This window comes from Toxotes jaculatrix, chromosome 14, assembly GCF_017976425.1.
Source record: "Toxotes jaculatrix isolate fToxJac2 chromosome 14, fToxJac2.pri, whole genome shotgun sequence".
NCBI lineage: Eukaryota > Metazoa > Chordata > Actinopteri > Toxotidae > Toxotes > Toxotes jaculatrix.
In genome coordinates, this window is record NC_054407.1 from 13,245,708 (window position 1) to 13,265,336 (window position 19,629).

The window sequence follows — 19,629 nt, forward strand, 5'->3', positions numbered from 1 at the left end:
ACAATAAAATAAATACCCATCACTTTAATTGGAGATGCAGTCCGTGATTCACACGTTGAGCAGATGCTCAGTGTAATAAAAAAAAGTGTAAATCAGTATTAAACAAACTCTTTCATCTGAAAGGTAGTTTCAGGGTGCAGTTTCACACACTCACACCTGCTGCTGGTCCTATTATTGGACATCTCCCCTGGAGTGGTTGAGTCTGAAGAATAGATACGGAGGACTGGGGTAAGGAATGACTGCTGATCTTCTTCCGCTTTTTAACGCCTCTCCAGGAATTTGAACCCACTATGTTCTTGTCACCAACCATCGGTCTCAAGAACCTGCTTGTTGTAAATCATGGAGCGATCAACAATCCCCCACACACACAAAATGAGGTGGTGAGATCAGAATGAGGTTGGGGGAAAAACACGTGACGTCTTCCGAGTGTTTCTGGGATGCCTGTGCTGGACCACAAATAGCTCTGCTATGCCACAACTCCGCGCTGCGTCTGCAGGGCAACTCAACCCCACTGGAGCCTTCAGGAGGGGCGCAGACAGATCGGAAACGCTCGATGATGCCAAGTTTAGTGACGGTCTGAACCAGGTGGAGCTTCTCAGAATAGCCCGGACATGAAATGATCCAGTGATCCAGTCCTCAAGACCCGTGAAACATTCGTGCGTCTAATAACCATAAAGTCAAGTGCGTCACACTACAGCTTTACGGGAACACTTTACCCCATTTCATACGGATTTGGCACTTTATAAGTGAGGCGAATGCGCGCAGAAAGCAGTGGAAGAAGCTTGTCAGTTAGCCAACTCAGAAATAAGCAAAAAAAAAAAAAAAAAAAAGAAATCTGCTTTTAGAATTCCCTTACGTCCTTTAAAGGAAAAATTTCAAGTTAAGTTTCAATATGGGACAGCAGGGCTCCAAATCCTCCATAGAAGCGAGGGTGGTTTTCCATCGCGTTGGCGCAGTGGACATGTATCAGAGAACCGACGCATGTTCTACTCCAGCCCCCGTGGTCCACATTCAGAAGAAGGTGGCCAGCCAGTCCCCAAGTCTTCGCTCCTCTGCCCGGCCAATGGAGAAGTCAACAACCCATTCTTGGCCCCAAAGCCGCTGTTCCACTGGGGGGCTGGTGTACGTGATGGATAATCCAACCGGCGGCGTGTGGGTGAAGCCAGGAGAGAACTGGACTAGGTCTTGATAGAAAGACAAAGATCTCGAAGTGAAACGCAAACGAATTCATCGATGGAATTAAGTCGAGCGCCTCGTGATTGGATGCACTTTGTGTGTCATCCAGCTTCGGCGTCTTCCGAGGATACCGGTGACTTGAGTACCAGCGCTGAGTTGCGCCTCCACGAGTCAAGGTGCATTTAAGTCGTCTCGGCGACGTGGAAGAGCTGGCTGGACTGATCACTGACATTTATTTATTTAGTCTATATAAGACATTGTGGGACTGGGAAATGAAGAGAGGAGCTAAACAGTAACATGCGTCATGCGCAGGTCATGTATCCAATTCGATTGTGAGATACTGGTGAATAATAAGAATGAGAACACCTTTTTTTTCATAATACATAGTTTCAAAATAATGTGGAGTAGATCAAATAAAAGACAGGAGCTTGGTATTAGTCATCACATTGGTCTAGATGCATTTTAAGAATCGCTAACATCAAGCATTCTATTTAAATGAACCCTGTGTGGCTTGTAAACACAGTGGACTTGGGCCGACTAGGTCAAAGTGGAAACTGCACCCTTCCAATGGCTGACCAACCTTGATTTATTTTTCCTTACTTTTTATTTACATCTATCTTCCTTTTTAGAATTACTTTTTTGATCAATGGCAGCATACTAAACGTTTTTAAATGAAACAGATCTTTTAAAATAATGATGGTAGTTTGAATATGATAGACTGGAGGTCAGTGAAGACCCACCCAGGCAATTAACACTTATTGTTTGCCCAGAAGATAACGCTAGTTTGTCACAGCATCATAAGTTATTCCGAGCTCCTTTTTGAGAAGCTCTAGAAACTTTATGGAAGTTTGGTGCATCTGGAGATTGCAACATTCACCTGGCATTTAATATTTCTCTCGGGGGATGGGGGGCACTTTAAACCTCACATTATTAGATTTTTAGACAAACGCTAACTCGATGAGTAACTGCCTTTCTTTTGCCTGGCGAAGTCTGGATATTGTTCTTTCATATTTATTACTGTGAATAATTTTTACCTATTGATTGTCACTTACACTGTTACAACAATTGTGTTGTGGAAGGAGTGTGATCCTTTTAAGTGAATATTAAAACTGCAGAACTGATCTCTGTGTCTCATTTTATGTTACCAAGGCACTGTGCACCATGGTCCTGTATGTGAAAAAACTATTTGAACTCATAAGTATTTTTGATTTTCAGACTAATAACTGGTTTACAGCAAATAATGCTACCTTTTCATATCCCGTCTGTCAAAATCCCATCAGTGTTTTGAGTAAGTACATTATTATCCTTTCAATGTGCCTTTGAGATTTACAGCCATAACATAAGCAACAAAATATAGGTTATTTCAGTTTAATGTCCTAGGATAACATTTTACAACCCCTGCATGACAAGATGATCACACTGCATAAAACACAGATGAATAATGTTGGTTTTACAGTGGCAATAACAGAGCATAACTCTACTTACACAGCGCATATAAACAAGGGATATCCTAAGGTGCAAACTTTGCACCCTGGTGTATAGCACCTTATCGGTGAGCCCTAAACTTTAGTCAGCATGGAGCTAATGGCTTATCTATTAAACTCTGGGCAACGCACTAAGCAAATATTGCGTCAAAGGAGAACTGTAAAGGGAAGATGTGACAGTCCCACTTGAGTTAGATTATCTCTCCACATTCGCCATGGGCCTTCGAGGATCTAAACAACCAGAAGCCCGAGTTCTCCTTCTGGGCCTGGACAACGCAGGAAAATCTACTCTCCTCTACAAAATGAAACACAACGCGTGTGTCAGCACAGTTCCTACCATCGGCTTCAACGTAGAAATGCTCGAGGCAAGAAAGAATGGGAAGAACATTACCTTAACCATGTGGGATATCGGTGGTCAGAGGAAGATGCGAGAGTACTGGAAGAGTTTCCACCAGGACACGGCAGCCGTTGTGTTTGTTGTGGACAGCTCTGACTTGGAGCGTCTGGAGGAGGCGCGGAGGGAGCTGGAAGACACACTGAGGAGCGATCAGCTGCAGGGTCGTCCGTTGATTCTTCTTGCCAACAAACAGGACGTGAACGGCGCCCTGACTGCCACTGAAATCAAGGACAGGTTTATCCTGAGAAAGAGCTGCTCTGGTCGTGATTGGTTCGTTCAGCCTTGCTCCGCATCGACAGGATTTGGAATTGAAGAGGCCTTCAGACGAGTGGTCCAAATGGTCAAACTTACATCAGACTCTGGGGCGATGAAAGACAATATCAAGGAAACAGTGAATTACCTAAGAGGGAGTAGCAGACATTAAGTTTTATGTGTCATTTCCAGGCTATTGACAATATTACAGATGGATTTTGAAATAAGCTGCTCCACATCTAAACTTCTTTATACCAACAATGAATCATATTTAAAGAGGTCTGACCTTTCGGAGTCTTAAGAATCATTATGCAGTGGCTCTGAGTGAGTTAAAATATCAGGCAAGTTCTTATGATACCATTATGGACACCACAGAAAACATAAGATACCACACTGTAAACCCGAATAAGTTAGCAATTCTCAAAAAAACGTAGGCAATCATTTGCCACAATTTTTTTTGAGTTAATTAACTCAAAAATTACTGTGAGCAAAGCCTAAACATGTATAGTTTGTGTTATATGTAGTCAACAATTACACCTAAATTGAAATAACTGATTAAGTCAACTCAAATATTTATAGTAAATGCAACTCAAAAATAATGATTCATGTCTTTGTTTATAATAAGTAGAGTGAACTTAATTATCTTAAGTATAAAAAATACCATCATTTCATGTTCAGTAAACTCTAAAATTAAGGATCTTTAACAACTCAAAAATGTTGACTTAATAAAACTCAAAAGGATTTCCTCAAAACTTAAAAAATGATTGCCTTACTTACATTAAGTAGTACTGACTTAAAAAAACAAGACATGTCAATGTTCATTTTTATTTTTTATTTAACATTTGAAAATATTAAATTGTTGTACCCGCACAGTCCCTTTCTTACTGTTTCTAACAATTATTTTGAATTATTATTTGAAATAGTAATATATCAAAATAATAAGAATTACACTGGGCATCTTTAAAACTGTGCCTTCAGCACCTCAGCAGTGTAAAGTGTTTTATGACTTGCAACATAACTTTTACAGTCAGTGAAGCATAAAATCTGTACCATAGAGCAGCAACAATTGTTACATATAATTAACAATGCATAAACGAGTGCAAAGGCAGTTTAGCCTAACGCTCCACACTGACACTGGTGTTGTTCACTGGCTAAAACACACCACCAGATCCACAATGACACTTAATAATTGAAAAATTGGGTAATTGAAAAAATCTTGAGTATGACTTTCGATACAGCCCTTAATATGTACGCTCATCTGTTAAACTGATAGAGACGCTGCAATTTAGTGTATTGTTTCCACCACCTGGGGGGTGAACTCTATGCTAGTGAGCAGGACAACAAACAAAGTCAGACAAATGTGGAGTAAAAAGTACATGAAGTGAAGTATTGCATAAAATAGAAATACTACAATATACAAATAATACAAATATGTCAAATTTGTAGTCAGTAATAGTTCATATTTCCTATAGTGGCTTGTATGTAGTATGGGTCGTTATTAAATGTGTTACATAAGGAAGATTGCTGTCAGCATGCGAAAAAGCTACTTGGTGGATAGACAGGCTTCCTTGTATGACTGACCGCTTGTAGGACCGAAGATGCTCCACATACCAGGAATCATAATCACAACAGAGAAAAGAGACATTGTGATTCACAAGGTAGATATTTGCTACTTTGCAAAATGCAGGCAGACATGTGTTGATGTCTGATTGCCAGTGCCTTTAAAATATTCTTGAAGCTTTGAGCGTTGTGAGCTACTCTTTTGAAAAAGCGATGTTTGGCCTCAAATCGCATGGTCCAAACATGTACCAGGGGCCCAAAACACTTGATCAAGTTGGGATAATGCACCACAAAATTATGTTTCGACGAAGCCTAAAGTCAGGGAAAGTGTTTTTCAGTATCTGTCTGTGGTCACTGATTTTACACCAAAAACAGTCCATGGTTTCTTCAGTAAACAATGGACACAATGTTAAGTCCACCACCTCTTTTAATTCCATGAAAACTTCCCAGACAACTTCACCCTCTGGTACATTACTCCCAACAAGTAATGGAAGTAGTCTGAGGAGAGTGGCATTTTCATGTCCATTGCCATCGATCGTATTCTATCATGAATTTTTTGGTAATTGGTTTAGGTTTGTTTACTTTATCAGTGTGCTGATATGGGAATGATGTGATCTTTTGGTTGAAATGCTCCAAACTGAAGTACTTCACATGAAAGACACAGTCACCTTTAACACCAAAACAGCTGCTTGAACTTTCATTTAACACAAGATTGTGCCTTTTACATTCTGACCAACAAATTCAATGAACACTCCATCCTGTTCAAGAGTATGGATATCATGGATAAATGGCTCAAGTACAGCTGGATATACATATTTCTGGAGGTCTGTCACCTTGGCTAGCACAACTAGTTGAATAGTGTGCACTGCTGATCTGAATTTGGGGGCAGATTTGCAATGACCCAATACACTGAACAAAGTTTGTAAACTTTGCATGATGTGCCAAGAGAGTTAGCAATTTCAAGCTCATCAATTTATAGCTGGATTGCTAGGTTTAGATTGTCTGTAGAGAGCAACTCATTTTAACAGAGATGAGAGCCATCGCGATATGACACATAACAACTAGTCACACCATCTGTCAATACCATGTTAGAGTCCATTACAGCACTGACAATATCTGTAAGAGTGAAATCTGAGACACTGTGGCCATGTCTCTGCAATACATCAGCAACTGTTTCCTTAACCAAAGATGCCATATTCAGCTTGAGCTGGTGTTTTAGCTGTACAGTATCGCATTGCTTTTCATCCTCAGTTTCAGTGCTCTGACCAGGACACTCTTCAGACAAATCACTGGTGCTCTCAGAGCTGGTAGCCTGGATTTTCCCAGTATCCTCAGAGACAATGTCATTGCAAAAGTCAGACGTGAGACTCGCCTGGTGCTTTAATGGGAATTAAATGAAGAGTACACATTTATGCTGCAATCGCAATCTTTGTATGGGCACAGCACAGTCTCATGTTTTTTTAAATATGTCCTTAAGTGACAGGACTAGATGTTCAGAAAAGGGTTCCTGAAGTGAGCATAAAGGGCACTTAAATGCCACAGGTGCCTGGCTCTTTTTTGCACTGCTGCCATGTTTTGGAGTATGGTATGGTATCTTGATCTTGTTCCCAGTGCACTAAATGTCTGAAATGTACACATGCAATCATCATGGAGGCATGGTAGAGGGCTAACTCTAGAAAAGTGGCTGTGCTGCAGTCTACAATGTTTCAATAAATGTGCTCTAGTGGTGAAAGAAGCAGAACACAACTTACAGTGCCAAGTCATATTAGGGGCTGCAACCCAACCCAGGAACCTAAAAACAAAAGAAAACATATTAAAATTATATAATTAAAACCCTATTAAATTTATGCAAGAATAGTACATTTTACCATCCACTGCACCTGGACAAAAATACCCCTACCATTATAAAATTAGGGGGGCGCCCGCCCCCTTAGAGGTCGAGTTAATGTTCTACAAGGTGCCAGATCACAACAGAAGTCATTTAAGGTTACCTTTCTTATAGAACAGGTCTATACCTTGTTCTTTTAGTCAACAAATTAAACACCCATATGTTATTTATCTTATTCACACGACAGCATGCAATTTCTGTCCGTACATGGTCGCGCGTTTACAATTCTCTGCTCTCTGTCTGGCATGGCGCCCGACAGGCACACACACTGACTACGCCAGGCTAAGCTAACGGCTGTGCTGCCAGACCAAACCAATGCATGCACTGACACAAATACTTGCCTCGACTTTATCTTTTGGACATAACACGTGGAGAATAAGAATGTTCGTGGGCACAGTAATAAGCAATGCAGCTGATAATGTACCTAAACCAGGGGTCGGCAACCTTAAAGAGCCATTTGGATCGTCTCCCACGGAAAAGAAAACACCTGGAGCCACAAAATCCTTTTGACATGAGGATAACACTTATGTTTTTTTTCTGTTTGTTTGTTTGTACCTGTATGCTATGTATAAAAACTATAGTGTGTTGCAGTTATGAAATCAGTGAACTGCTACAGAGAACACGAAATTTTATTTCTGCATGTAACAAAAACATTTTGAACTCCGAAAAAAGACGCTTGGTTAATGCTTACTTTCAAATAAAATACTCACTGTCTATTTGAGTCCTCCTCGTATTTATGAAATAAAAACCCCAACTTAAATTATCCACCTGCAGCGAACCAAAAATGCCGCCTGCTTCTGTGTTCCGTCACCACTTTGTCGCGTGTACCTGAGCGTGCAGTCAGCTGTCAACCTGAAAATGTTGCCACCGGGTGTCTCACAGCGGCGTTTGTGACGCATATTTTAAGCGACAAAAACAATAATTTTATTTTAATGTTACAAGATCACCGTAATCCTCAAATTTAGAATTGCATTTAAAAAGCGAATGAACTAAAATAAAAATACATTTAAATTAAATACTCATTTTTTATTTTCCAAAGTCACAGGGAGCCATAACAGATGAATGAAAGAGCCACATGCGGCAAAGAACTTGTTTTCTTCTCTTGTGTTCTTCTTCAGCTCCCTACACAGCAGTGCTCCCTGCAGGCCACTTCCACACCTCAGTGTGAAGGAAAAGTCCATAGACACCACACACCATCCTCAGAGAGCCTTTGAGGACACTAAATACCAAACAAAGCAGGAAAAGAGTGCAGATTTTATTTAATTTATTTTTTATTTCAGCTTAACTGCTTCAAAGCCGGGTCAAATTATGTTCTTTTACAAGCTATCTTCTGGAGGAAATTATTAAAAATGCTTGTGTTTCACACACACACACACACACACACACACACACACACACACACACACACACACACACACACACACACACACACAAAACCACTAAGTACAATCGTGCTTAGATCTGAGAGAGGAGAGATAAAATAAATAATTGTTAGAAAGGAATCAGTACATTAATCCTATCAGGGGAGATAAAGCATCAACCTTGTTTTTTCAACCTCAATTTAATCAGATTATGAAGTTTGGATGAACTCACTGACAAGGGCAGGTGTGATTGCTTGTATTGTAAACCTGACTGTGTTCATTTAGTGGCATTTTCTGCTAATTGATAGAGACTCAGAGTAGAAGGTGGTCTCCACTCCACACTGCCTATGTGGTGGGAGCTCATGTCATGACAATTAGGCCTCTGTGCTGCAGTTCACAGCCTGTCTCTAAGTTCTAATTATGTCATTTATCATTGTCATGTGTAACTCACAAGATTAGCTAAAAAAACATATATTTGCCTGGTGATTTTATCCATTAACACTTTCTCAATATTTTTCAGAAACTTTATTGGAACACAGTATACGTTGTCCATCTTCTTGTACTATGCTGAAAATTAAACATGCACTTAATACATGACAACTTTTAATCACAATCAACCTGAGTCCAGAGAGAAAAAAACAACTAAAATAAAAATGTTTTTTTTTTTTGCTTTTATTTAGAGATTTTAATTGAAGGGGAAATGTGGGGAAACCGGAGCACCCGGAGTAAACCCACAGAAAAGGGGAAGGGAATGGTGGGGCGGGGTATAGGGTATGGGTTGTGTTTCTTTTTTTGGGGGGGTGGTGTGGGGAAACCGGAGCACCCGGAGTAAACCCACAGTAATGGGGGGGTGTAATTTAAATGCTAGGGTTAATGGAGGGGTGATTATTCTTCATAGCAGCTTGTGATGCACATCCTGAAGGGTTTTGTTAAAGCTGAGAAGAACCTGGCAGCTAAACTCTTCTTTTTTTTGGGTGAGCAAAGGAGGGCACTCAGATGAATTTTTAGATGCTTAACAACAGCATCTTCAAAAGATGTGTCATTTGATGCCATTGCAGCCTCTAGTATTCCCTCTGGAGAGCCAAACTCCTTTTGAAGGTCCTTGAAAACAGCTTTGTTAATTTTCGTCATGCTCTTCGTGGTTTTTTTGACATTATCTTGACACATGTCAATCTCAGTCTCGGTTGACAGTCGCATGATAATGTTATTTATATTTACTATGTCAACAAACATTTTGTTCTTTCCCGGGGATTTGACGAGCATCCTCAGGAGAAGAGCACTGATGAGGCTGTGAGTAACCTCCTCTGATGGAGAAGAGGACCGACTAACTGGCACTGATCCCTCATTTTGCTGTTGACCTATTGACTCTTGACTTTGGTAGGGGACTGGTCTAGGCTTTTCCTCTTCCATGGTCAGCATGTCTGTTTGTGCAGCATCAAGTGATGCACAAACTGAGCATGCTGACGTCTGACTGGGGCTGGCTTCAGTAGACTCTGGCCTGAGGGTGTTTTCCTCTGCCATGGTCAGCATGTCTGTTTGTGCAGCATCAAGTGAAGCACAAACTGAGCGTGCTGAAGTCTGACTGTCGCTGGCTTCAGTAGACTCTGGCCTGAGGGTGTTTTCCTCTTCCACGGTCAGCATGTCTGTTTGTGCAGCATCAAGTGATGCACAAACTGAGCATGCTGAAGTCTGACTGTCGCTGGCTTCAGTAGGCTCTGGCCTGAGGGTGTTTTCCTCTTCCACGGTCAGCATGTCTGTTTGTGCAGCATCAAGTGATGCACAAACTGAGCGTGCTGACGTCTGACTGTCGCTGGCTTCAGTAGGCTCTGGCCTGAGGGTGTTTTCTTCTGCCACGGTCAGCATGTCTGTTTGTGCAGCATCAAGTGAAGCACAAACTGAGCGTGCTGAAGTCTGACTGTCGCTGGCTTCAGTAGACTCTGGCCTGAGGGTGTTTTCCTCTTCCATGGTCAGCATGTCTGTTTGTGCAGCATCAAGTGATGCACAAACTGAGCGTGCTGAAGTCTGACTGTCGCTGGCTTCAGTGGACTCTGTCCTGAGGGTGTTTTCCTCTGCCGTGGTCACCAAGTCTGTGATCAGGTGTTTGATTTCAACTAGCGCACCATATACCTCCACACCACGACTTGCTGTTACTGATGGCTCTTCTAACATCCAGAGGACCACCTGCATCAGGAACTTTGCCACTGCATTCTCTGTGATAGCATACAAAACGTCATGAGAAAGGTGTCGCTCAGTGGCATCCACCTTACTCGTGTATGCTGAGATTACAGAGTCTGAGAGACATCTGTCCGCTGGAGCCAGGGGCCTCTGACACATCTGAGTAACCATCAGACTGTATATGTCATTGGCGAGTCTCTCAGAAAACTTTTTGAGCTCGCCATTTGATCTGATTTGTGCTACAAATTTGCTGGGATGTGCTTCAGGATTCTGTTTCATTTTGTCAAACAAGTCACCAACCATAGATACGATGCTGTCAGAAGTATCTGGGCTGATTTCTACATTTTCCACTGATGTACATTCCAGTTTCAAGTCTGCAGCAGTCTCAACATGACAGGACCCTGAATCCTTTTTCAGAGTCACCAGAAACTTTGATTGTTTTTTTGCAAATGTGCTCCTCAGATCTGCCATCATTTTGTGAAGTTGTTCTTTTACAAATCTGTTAAAGCGTGTTTTCTGGTTGGTAGTGTCTTTTGTAGGCCTGTCATGTGCAGAAAAATATTCTTTCACCATGTCCATAATCAACATGTAAAAACGAGGTCTTGGTGGTGTAACATTTTCCTTACCGCCAGAGGAAGAACGACGTAGCTCACACTCAATGGAGCTTTTGATGTCCAACGCAGTATCAACGACATTTCGATAAAATGAGGTAGGTAGGGAACGTCGGACAGATGGGTTGGGTTGGGAGGTTGGGTAACTTGGGAGAGATAGGGGACGGTAGGGTGTGGGGTGTGGGTAAGATGGTTGGGGGGGTAGGCTGGTAGTTCCACCCTCGTCTGCTAAGTCTAATGCCCCATTGGACCATTTGACAAGAATATCTACCACAGCTTCACTGGGAACAGATATCTCTGTTCCCACTGAACAGATATCAGTGGCAACAGATATCTCTGATTCTTGATGTGAGTCCATACGTGTTGCTTGCCACAGTCCCAGACAACGGTATTTCAACCTACCAAAACATCTTTTCAGATATTTGAAAGACTGCGTTACCATTTTACAGTGGGTTGATATGGGCACACTGTACCCCACAAAACACGCAGCGTCGGGTGGTAATTCCTCGGCTTTAGAAAAATCACCAATGAGAGAATTCACTTTCTGCGACACTCCCTTTTTTATAAGCTCTACGAGCTCTTCAGGACTCTCACATTCTTTATGTGATAGCTGAAGAGCATCAGCAAAACTCATGGAGAGAGAGTCTGCCAGATGTGAGTCCTCCAGTGCCCTTGTGACATCTGCTTGAGAAAGTCCGGCAAAGCCTTCTTCAGCCGATGCCTGGAGTCGTCTCAGTACAGTTGTGGCAACAATCTGTACTAATTCGGTGACAAAGTCACCCACGAGAGCTATTGTGCCTGGTTCTTTTAGTCCTTCAGCAAACATGTGGCACTGTATATCAGAAAATTTGCTGATATATTTCTCTACCACAGGCCGAATATCCTCTTGAGTGATAATCGACCTGTTAAGTGGGGATCCCGTTGGTTTGGACATTGTGACCTTGATTGTGGTTTTGACTGTGGTCACGATTCTACTAGCTTTTGAAGATTCTACTGGTATTGGCGATTCTACTAGCGTTTACGATTCTACTAGCCTGGCTAAATGCCAAATGCAGGTTTTACCATCTATATATAGACACACACACGGGTATGACGCCACGTTGTATGCGTCACAAAGAAGGACCATCAAAGACACACACGGGCATGACGTCACGTTGTATAAGTGCGTCACAAAGATCAAAGACACACACGGGCATGATGTCCTCAGGAATTACAATGAGCTATCAGCCCCCGCCCCTCCCTTATACGCGAACACGCACTGTGCGCGTGTACGCGAACACGCACTGTGCGTGCGGAGGACGACCTCGAGAGGTTGAATCTTGTGCTCTACAAACTGATTGACGGAGGAATGTTCAGCTGCAAACGCTGCGGGACGCACAGTGTCTGAGCCAATCTCTCCACCTCCCACGGGTCCAGAGACACGCTAAGTCAGAGTCATTAAGAGACTGAGTACAATGAGTGCACACACAGACTTTGTGCAGTTGACAGGTTGAGTGTCTGTGCATATGGACAGTGTGTGGGAGAGGGTGACCTCTCCCACGTAGCATGTGTGTCTGCAGGCTGTGCAAGACCCCATTGAGCCCAGTGCATTTGGGAGGGTGGGGTGACTCATTTCACCCTCTGGCTCAGCTTCTCAAAATACGTCTCTTTCCCTGTCTCACCTTTCTTCCTCTGTTCATCTCTTGTCATCAGCAAACTTCACATGACATTAAGATGGTGATCATCTTTCCGCCTCACGACGAGAAGTGTTCATCTTCAGTCTCTGATAGAAGTGGGATGAGGGGCCGAGGATGATGACCACGGCTTTGTTCCAGGACTTTCTGCTTGTAAGCAGTAGGCCACTTCTCCAGGTACTTTGCAGAAGTATATATCAGCAATGTATACTTTAAGTTTCAGTGTGCAACTCATTCTTTGATGTGAAGTGACTAAACAAGTCAAATAGAAAGTCTGTTTCCATTTTCACAACATTTTCAGTCATGATGTGAGAGTAGGTTGTTAACAAACTCAGCATACAATCCATTATAGAAACTTCTAACAAACTTCCTGTTTATGATGGAAATTTTAAAATAAAAACATATCCAAGTATCTACAGATTATTTTATTTAACATTATTGTACAATATAAACCATTCTATAGATTAAATTATGCTCAACTCTACCAAGTGAAGAAGCATACTTAGAATAACTGTTCAGTATTCTTACTCAGATGTTAGACAGTGAAACAATTATTGCATCCAACGGCATAAAAGGAAGGCTGGATAAGGCCAGTAACTAACAGTGTTATGATTTACTCATAACAGCAAAGTGGAAAAAAAAAAATGTTACCATGAACATAGGATGCCATTAAGTGCAAATAATGATAACAAAATTCAAGGATAAACTACAATTCTGAGATGACTTCTTCACATTTTCTTTCATTATGCATCATTTATTCTGTGCGGCAACAACCAGTTGAGTGTGACGCTGATGCAACACTGAGGTGTTAAAGACAAGCCACCACAACACGTGGCACATTTCCAGTGACATCCAGGATTTAATGCTACTGCTGCTTTTTTCAGTTCATCAAGGTAAGTTGTGCCTTGTGGAACAAACAGAGTCACAAAGTGAGTCACTCATTGAACAAATCATTCTTCAGCGTCAGTAGATGCCCTTTCAATGGTTTGCTGTCCTCAAGACACATCACAACTTTTTGGATAAATGTGAATGTAAGCTCGAGATTCTTTGGGTACTGTAGGTCTAGTGCATAGATGTACCCAAAGAGCAGGAGAAATGAGTCAGCCAGGTTTGTGGGACCACTCACAGGTATTTCACCCTCCACGACAATACAGATTCTCTCAGGTCTGAAGAGGGCTGCATCAGCGGTGTCATCCGAGACGACTGTCAGGAGAGCCACCGGAGTGTCTGTGAGGTCTGGACCATCTGCTGACTAAAAAACACAAATAATACAATGAGTTAAGCCCCACAAGGATACAAATCATGCTAATTAAGTGCTACATGCTAATTAAGCTTTACTTTTGGTGTGCAGGGGACACTCCTAAAGACCTTTTATGACTCTGTGGTGGCTTCAGCCATCCTGTATGGTGTAGTCTGCTGGCATAACTGAGAAGGAGAGGAAGAAGCTGGACAAAGTCATCAGGAAGTCCAGCTCTGTCCTGGGCTGTCCTCTGGACTCAGTGCGAGAGGTCGGAGACAGAAGGGTCCTAGCAAAACTGTCATCTATGCTGGACCATGAGTCCCACCCCCTGCAGGGTGTCCTGTCAGCTCTGCAGAGCAGCTTCAGTGACAGACCGCTCCACCCTCGGTGCGTGAAGGAGAGATTTAGAAGATCTTTCCTTCCTGCTGCTATCAGACTCTATAATGAGAACTGTTAACACACATACTGATTACAATTCCATGCAACTATCGGTGTAATATCAATGTGCAATAACTCAATTATTAGTGTGCAATATTTATTGTGTAGTATAGTCACTCAACTCAACAATCTCCATCTCATATTTATTTATTTATGTATGTATATTTTATTTTTTACAGCAGCTATTTTCTATTTTCTTAGTTTAGTCTCTTAGTTATTCTACTGTTGGAATAGTGCTTATTTAATCTTGTTCTGGCCATATTGGTCTCTTACTTATATTTTACTGTCACTTACTGTACTGTACCCCTGCTGTTGCTAAATGCAATTTCCCCACTGAGGGACTAATAAAGGATTCTCTCTTATCTTATTTAAATAAATGGTCATTTGCAAAAGAATGACTGTGGAAACACATAAAATAAAACCAATTATTAATAATACCATTTCATTTCAAAGGACCTAGAGATGATCTCACAACCACACACTTGAGCCTAAGAAGAAATACAAGTCTGGTTAGAATCATGGTACATTATGTTGTTTAGCATTGTTTTTTCACGCTAGCACACACATACACACAGCAGGCTAGCCATATTGGTTACTCGAGTACACAACGTAAAATATCGACTGTGTACCGCGAACAAAGTATACTCACAGTACGCACGTGTATAACCGGCAGAAACCGGAAAGCCGGGATAACGTTATGCTTTCGGCCTCCACCAGAGAGACCTGACTCATGGATCTAACAGCCAATGTCCCGGGCAAACATGCATTATGGGAAATGTAGTTCACCCAGGAAATGTAACTAACCGACGTTACGCCATTGTAAGACGAAGTAACGTACATTTGTCACATTCAACAACTTCTAAAGTTACCATTACATGGAACTGTTTACAACAAATATTCACTGTGCACATTGTTCATTCCCAGTTCCAAAATTAGACTATTTATCGAAAGTCAATTCAAAACAAAACGTTACCGTTACCGTTACATTACTTACCTAATCAGGACTGGCGATAAGACGGCGCTTAAGAAAACGAGGGCAATAAGACTGATAAAAAACTGAGGTGGTGGTGGTTTGAAGCGGGGAGATAACACTGCGCATTGCAAACAAATAAAAAAATTAAACTGTGTTCCACATCCACAGCGGCTGGTGTAAACTTCAAATTCGCAATTCCGCATCGAGGCAAATTGAAGATGGCTGACTCAGCTTTCCTGAGGGAGAGATAAGACCCACTCACCAGAACGTCTAACGTCCATGGTTCCTAAACTTTTTGAGCTTTCCACACAAACGAACAAAAAAAATATTGAGCCCCGTTCAATTAAAGTGGCATAAATCTTAACAGAGCTCAATATTTTATAGTTTGGTCAACTGCGTAACGACATTCGAGTGCGACAACCTTATTAATTATGAGCTAGTACAACTGTTGGGGAATACAGTGTACATAGTGCCAGAACACAAGAGAAGTCATTCAAGGTTACCTTTCTTATAGAATAGGTCTATACTTTGTTCTTTTATTCAACAAATTAAACACCCATATGTTATTTATCTTATTCACACGATAGCATGCAATTTCTGTCCGTACATGGTCGCGCGTTTACAATTCTCTGCTCTCTGTCTGGCATGGCGCCCGACAGGCACACACACTGACTACGCCAGGCTAAGCTAACGGCTGTGCTGCCAGACCAAAACAATGCATGCACTGACACAAATACTTGCCTCGACTTTATCTTTTGGACATAACACGTGGAGAATAAGAATGTTCGTGGGCACAGTAATAAGCAATGCAGCTAATAATGTACCTAAACCAGGGATCGGCAACCTTAAAGAGCCATTTGGAACGTCTCCCACGGAAAAGAAAACACGTGGAGCCACAAAATCCTTTTGAAATCTAAAATGAGGATAACGCTGCATATATCATTTTTTTGGTTTTTGTTTTTTGTTTTTTTTTACCTGTATGCTATGTATAAAAACTATAGTGTGTTGCAGTTATGAAATCAGTGAACTGCTACAGAGAACACGAAATTTTATTTCTGCATGTAACAAAAACATTTTGAACTCCGGAAAAAGACGCTTGGTTAATGCTTACTTTCAAATAAAATACTCAGTCTATTTGAATTCAATTCAGTTCAATTCAATTCAATTTTATTTATACAGCGCCTTCCACAATCCAAATTTTCTCAAAGCGCTTTACAGAGACCCAGGGCCTGACCCCAGAGCAAGCACTTAAGGCGACAGTGGCAAGGAAAAACTCCCTTTTAACAGGAAGAAACCTTGAGCAGAACCTGGCTTATATGGGGGACCCTCCTGCCGATGGCCGGGCTGGGTGAAAGGAGGAAAAGGAGGAAGATAGAACAGCTAGGAATGGAGGAGAGGAGAAGAAGGACATGCAGCATATAAAACATGATACAAACAGGGTTGGCAATGGACAATGTTAGAGGGCTTAGGGGTTAGATTACAGTTAGTGAACAGTTAGTGGATAATGTGTGCTCAGCAGATTACAGTTATGATAGGAAAAAGAGCACAGAAGCAAAAAGCTGTCATGATTGGTAATTATTTACATTACAGTCTGCATAGAATAGTAATCCAAAATGTATCTGTAGCAGAGTGGAACATTAAACATGTTGAGTCCTCCTCGTATTTATGAAGTAAAAACCCAAACTTAAATTATCCACCTGCAGCGAACCAAAAATGCCGTCTGCTTCTGGGTCATTCTAGAATTGGAGGACATTTTGGCTTCAAAATTCTTGAAAAATAAACCTTCACTTTTCTGATTTTCTGCTACATATTCATCAATAATAGGTAATAAACTATTAAAGGCTTGATTAGCTCAGCTTACAGATCAATGGTACAATTTTTATTACATTATTTATTTGGTGTTTACAATACAATACTCTAATCAGGGTAACAGGGTTGCAAATCCGTACTAATGTTAGCTTTTTCTCAGGAGTAGAAGCTAGCTGTTTAGCTAGCTGTTACTGCTGACCAAGAGGACAAACTTACTTATGTAAATAAGTAAAGAAAAAATAAAAAAAATAATTGTCTTATTCTGATCATGTGCGTAACAGGGTTGCATGAGGTAGAGTGAGACATTCAATCAAGGCTAACTATATTATAAAAATATCAAAAATAGAAGTACATACTTTTGCTCTACCCATTCTTTTGGAAAACCGTTTGATGATGTCAAGTCCAACGTATCATTTGATTCACTGCTTTCTTCTTCTACCATGTTAAAAAGGTTATGGTAACAGGGTTGCGTGCATGTTGTGGGACACACGTTCCATGAATAATAATTATTATTTGAAATATTATGTTTATTAAAACAAATGTTCCCACAGTTACAGGAGACAGCAATGAAACAAATAATACAAAAAAAAAAAGAAATTTAAATTTAATTTTAACTGCTTTATTTGAGATTCAATTTGGTAATTAGGGGTGTGGGACAAGAGAAAAATGGCATTTTAGGGGGTACTCCAGACTTATTTGGTATTTTTAAAACTATTTTCAAGCATTCTTTTCTCTTAGTTTTTTTTTAGATTTGGTCTCAGGACAAGTAAATTTACTCAGAAACTGCATGTTTTAGTATTTTATATGTGGATTATTTAAAATTTGATGGGTGGGATGTAAAATGTCCTCCAATTCTGGAATGACCCTTCTGTGTTCTGTCACCACTTTGTCGCGTGTACCTGAGCGTGCAGTCAGCTGTCAACCTGAAAATGTTGCCACCGGGTGTCTCACAGTGGCGTTTGTGACACATATTTTAAGCGATAAAAAATGTAATTTTATTTTAATGTTACAAGATCACTGTAATCCTCAAATTTAGAATTGTATTTAAAAAACAAACAAACTAAAATCAAAACACATTTAAATTAAATACTCATTATTTATTTTCCAAAGTCACAGGGAGCCACAGCAGAGGGATGAAAGACCCACATGCGGCAAAGAACTTGTTTTCTTCTCTTCTGTCCCAACTCCCTACACCGCAGTGCTCCCTGCAGGCTTCCACACCTCAGTGTGAAGGAAAAGTCCATAGACACCACACACCATCCTCAGAGAGCCTTTGAGGACACTGAATACCAAACAAAGCAGGAAAAGAGTGCAGATTTTATTTAATTTATTTTTTATTTCAGCTTAACTGCTTCAAAGCCGGGTCAAATTATGTTCTTTTACAAGCTATCTTCTGGAGAAAATTATTAAAACTGCTTGTGTTTCACACACACACACACACACACACACACACACACACACACACACACACACACACAACCACTAAGTACAATCGTGCTTAGATCTGAGAGAGGAGAGATAAAATAAATAATTGTTAGAAAGGAATCAATCTCTCTCAAATTGAATCGAAGGCAACTGGACTTGTATTTGTCTGGGAAGACGTTTCGCCTCTTATCCAAGGGGCTTCAACAGTTCGTATGCATCGGTCTTTCTAGTCCGCACTAGTCTGACCCGGACTAGAAAGACCGATTCATAGCAGCTTGTGATGCACCTGCTGAAGGGTTTTGTTAAAGCTGCTAAGCTTTAACAAAACCCAGCTAAGCTAAGCTCTTCTTTTTTTTGGGTGAGCAAAGGAGGGCACTCAGATGAATTTTTAGATGCTTAACAACAGCATCTTCAAAAGATGTGTCATTTGATGCCATTGCAGCCTCTAGTATTCCCTCTGGAGAGCCAAACTCCTTTTCAACAGCTTTGTTAATTTTCTTCATGTTCTTCATGGGTTTTTTTTTGACATTATGTTCACACCTCAGACTCATCCAGTGTCTCAGTTGACAGTCGCTTGATAATGTTATTTATATTTACTGTATCAACAAACATTTTGCTCTTTCCCGGGGATTTGACGAGCATCCTCAGGAGAAGAGCACTGATGAGGCTGTGGGTCACCTCCTCTGATGGAGAAGAGGACCGACTAACTGGCACTGATCCCTTATTTTGCTGTTGACCTATTGACACTTGACTTTGGTAGGGGACTGGTTTAGGCTCATAGGATGTTTCAGGAATATTGTCGTCTGAAGCACCCACTATCGTGATCACAAGACTGCTTTTACTTTGTGAATCTTCATCAGAATGTGATGAACCAATGGAACGTACTGAAGTCTGAATGTGGCTGACTTCAGGAGACTGGTCTGAGGGTGTTTTCCTCTGCCATGGTCAGCATGTCTGTTTGTGCAGCACCTCCACACCACGACTTGCTGTTACTGATGGCTCTTCTAACATCCAGAGGACCACCTGCATCAGGAACTTTGCCACTGCATTCTCTGTGATAGCATACAAAACTTTGATTTGATTTGTACTACAAATTTGCTGGGATGTGCTTCAGGATTCTGTTTCATTTTGTCAAACAAGTCACCAACCATAGATACAATGCTGTCA

At 41.1% G+C, this 19,629-nt stretch overlaps 1 protein-coding gene across 1 annotated transcript; it reads left to right on the forward strand.

Annotated features, from left to right (window-relative positions):
* The first annotated feature begins 2,868 nt into the window (after positions 1-2,868).
* On the forward strand, positions 2,869-9,163 carry arl14 (ADP-ribosylation factor-like 14). The gene is made up of 3 exons (XM_041054544.1): positions 2,869-3,490; positions 4,683-4,690; positions 9,153-9,163. Exon 1 carries the CDS (start codon positions 2,876-2,878, stop codon positions 3,479-3,481), a length of 606 nt encoding a protein of 201 aa, XP_040910478.1. The 5' UTR covers positions 2,869-2,875; the 3' UTR covers positions 3,482-3,490; positions 4,683-4,690; positions 9,153-9,163.
* The last annotated feature ends 10,466 nt before the right edge of the window (positions 9,164-19,629 follow it).

Excerpts from the sequence above, each read along its gene's own strand:
- arl14 (XM_041054544.1), top strand. The coding sequence starts at position 2,876 with ATGGGCCTTCGAGGATCTAAACAACCAGAAGCCCGAGTTCTCCTTCTG.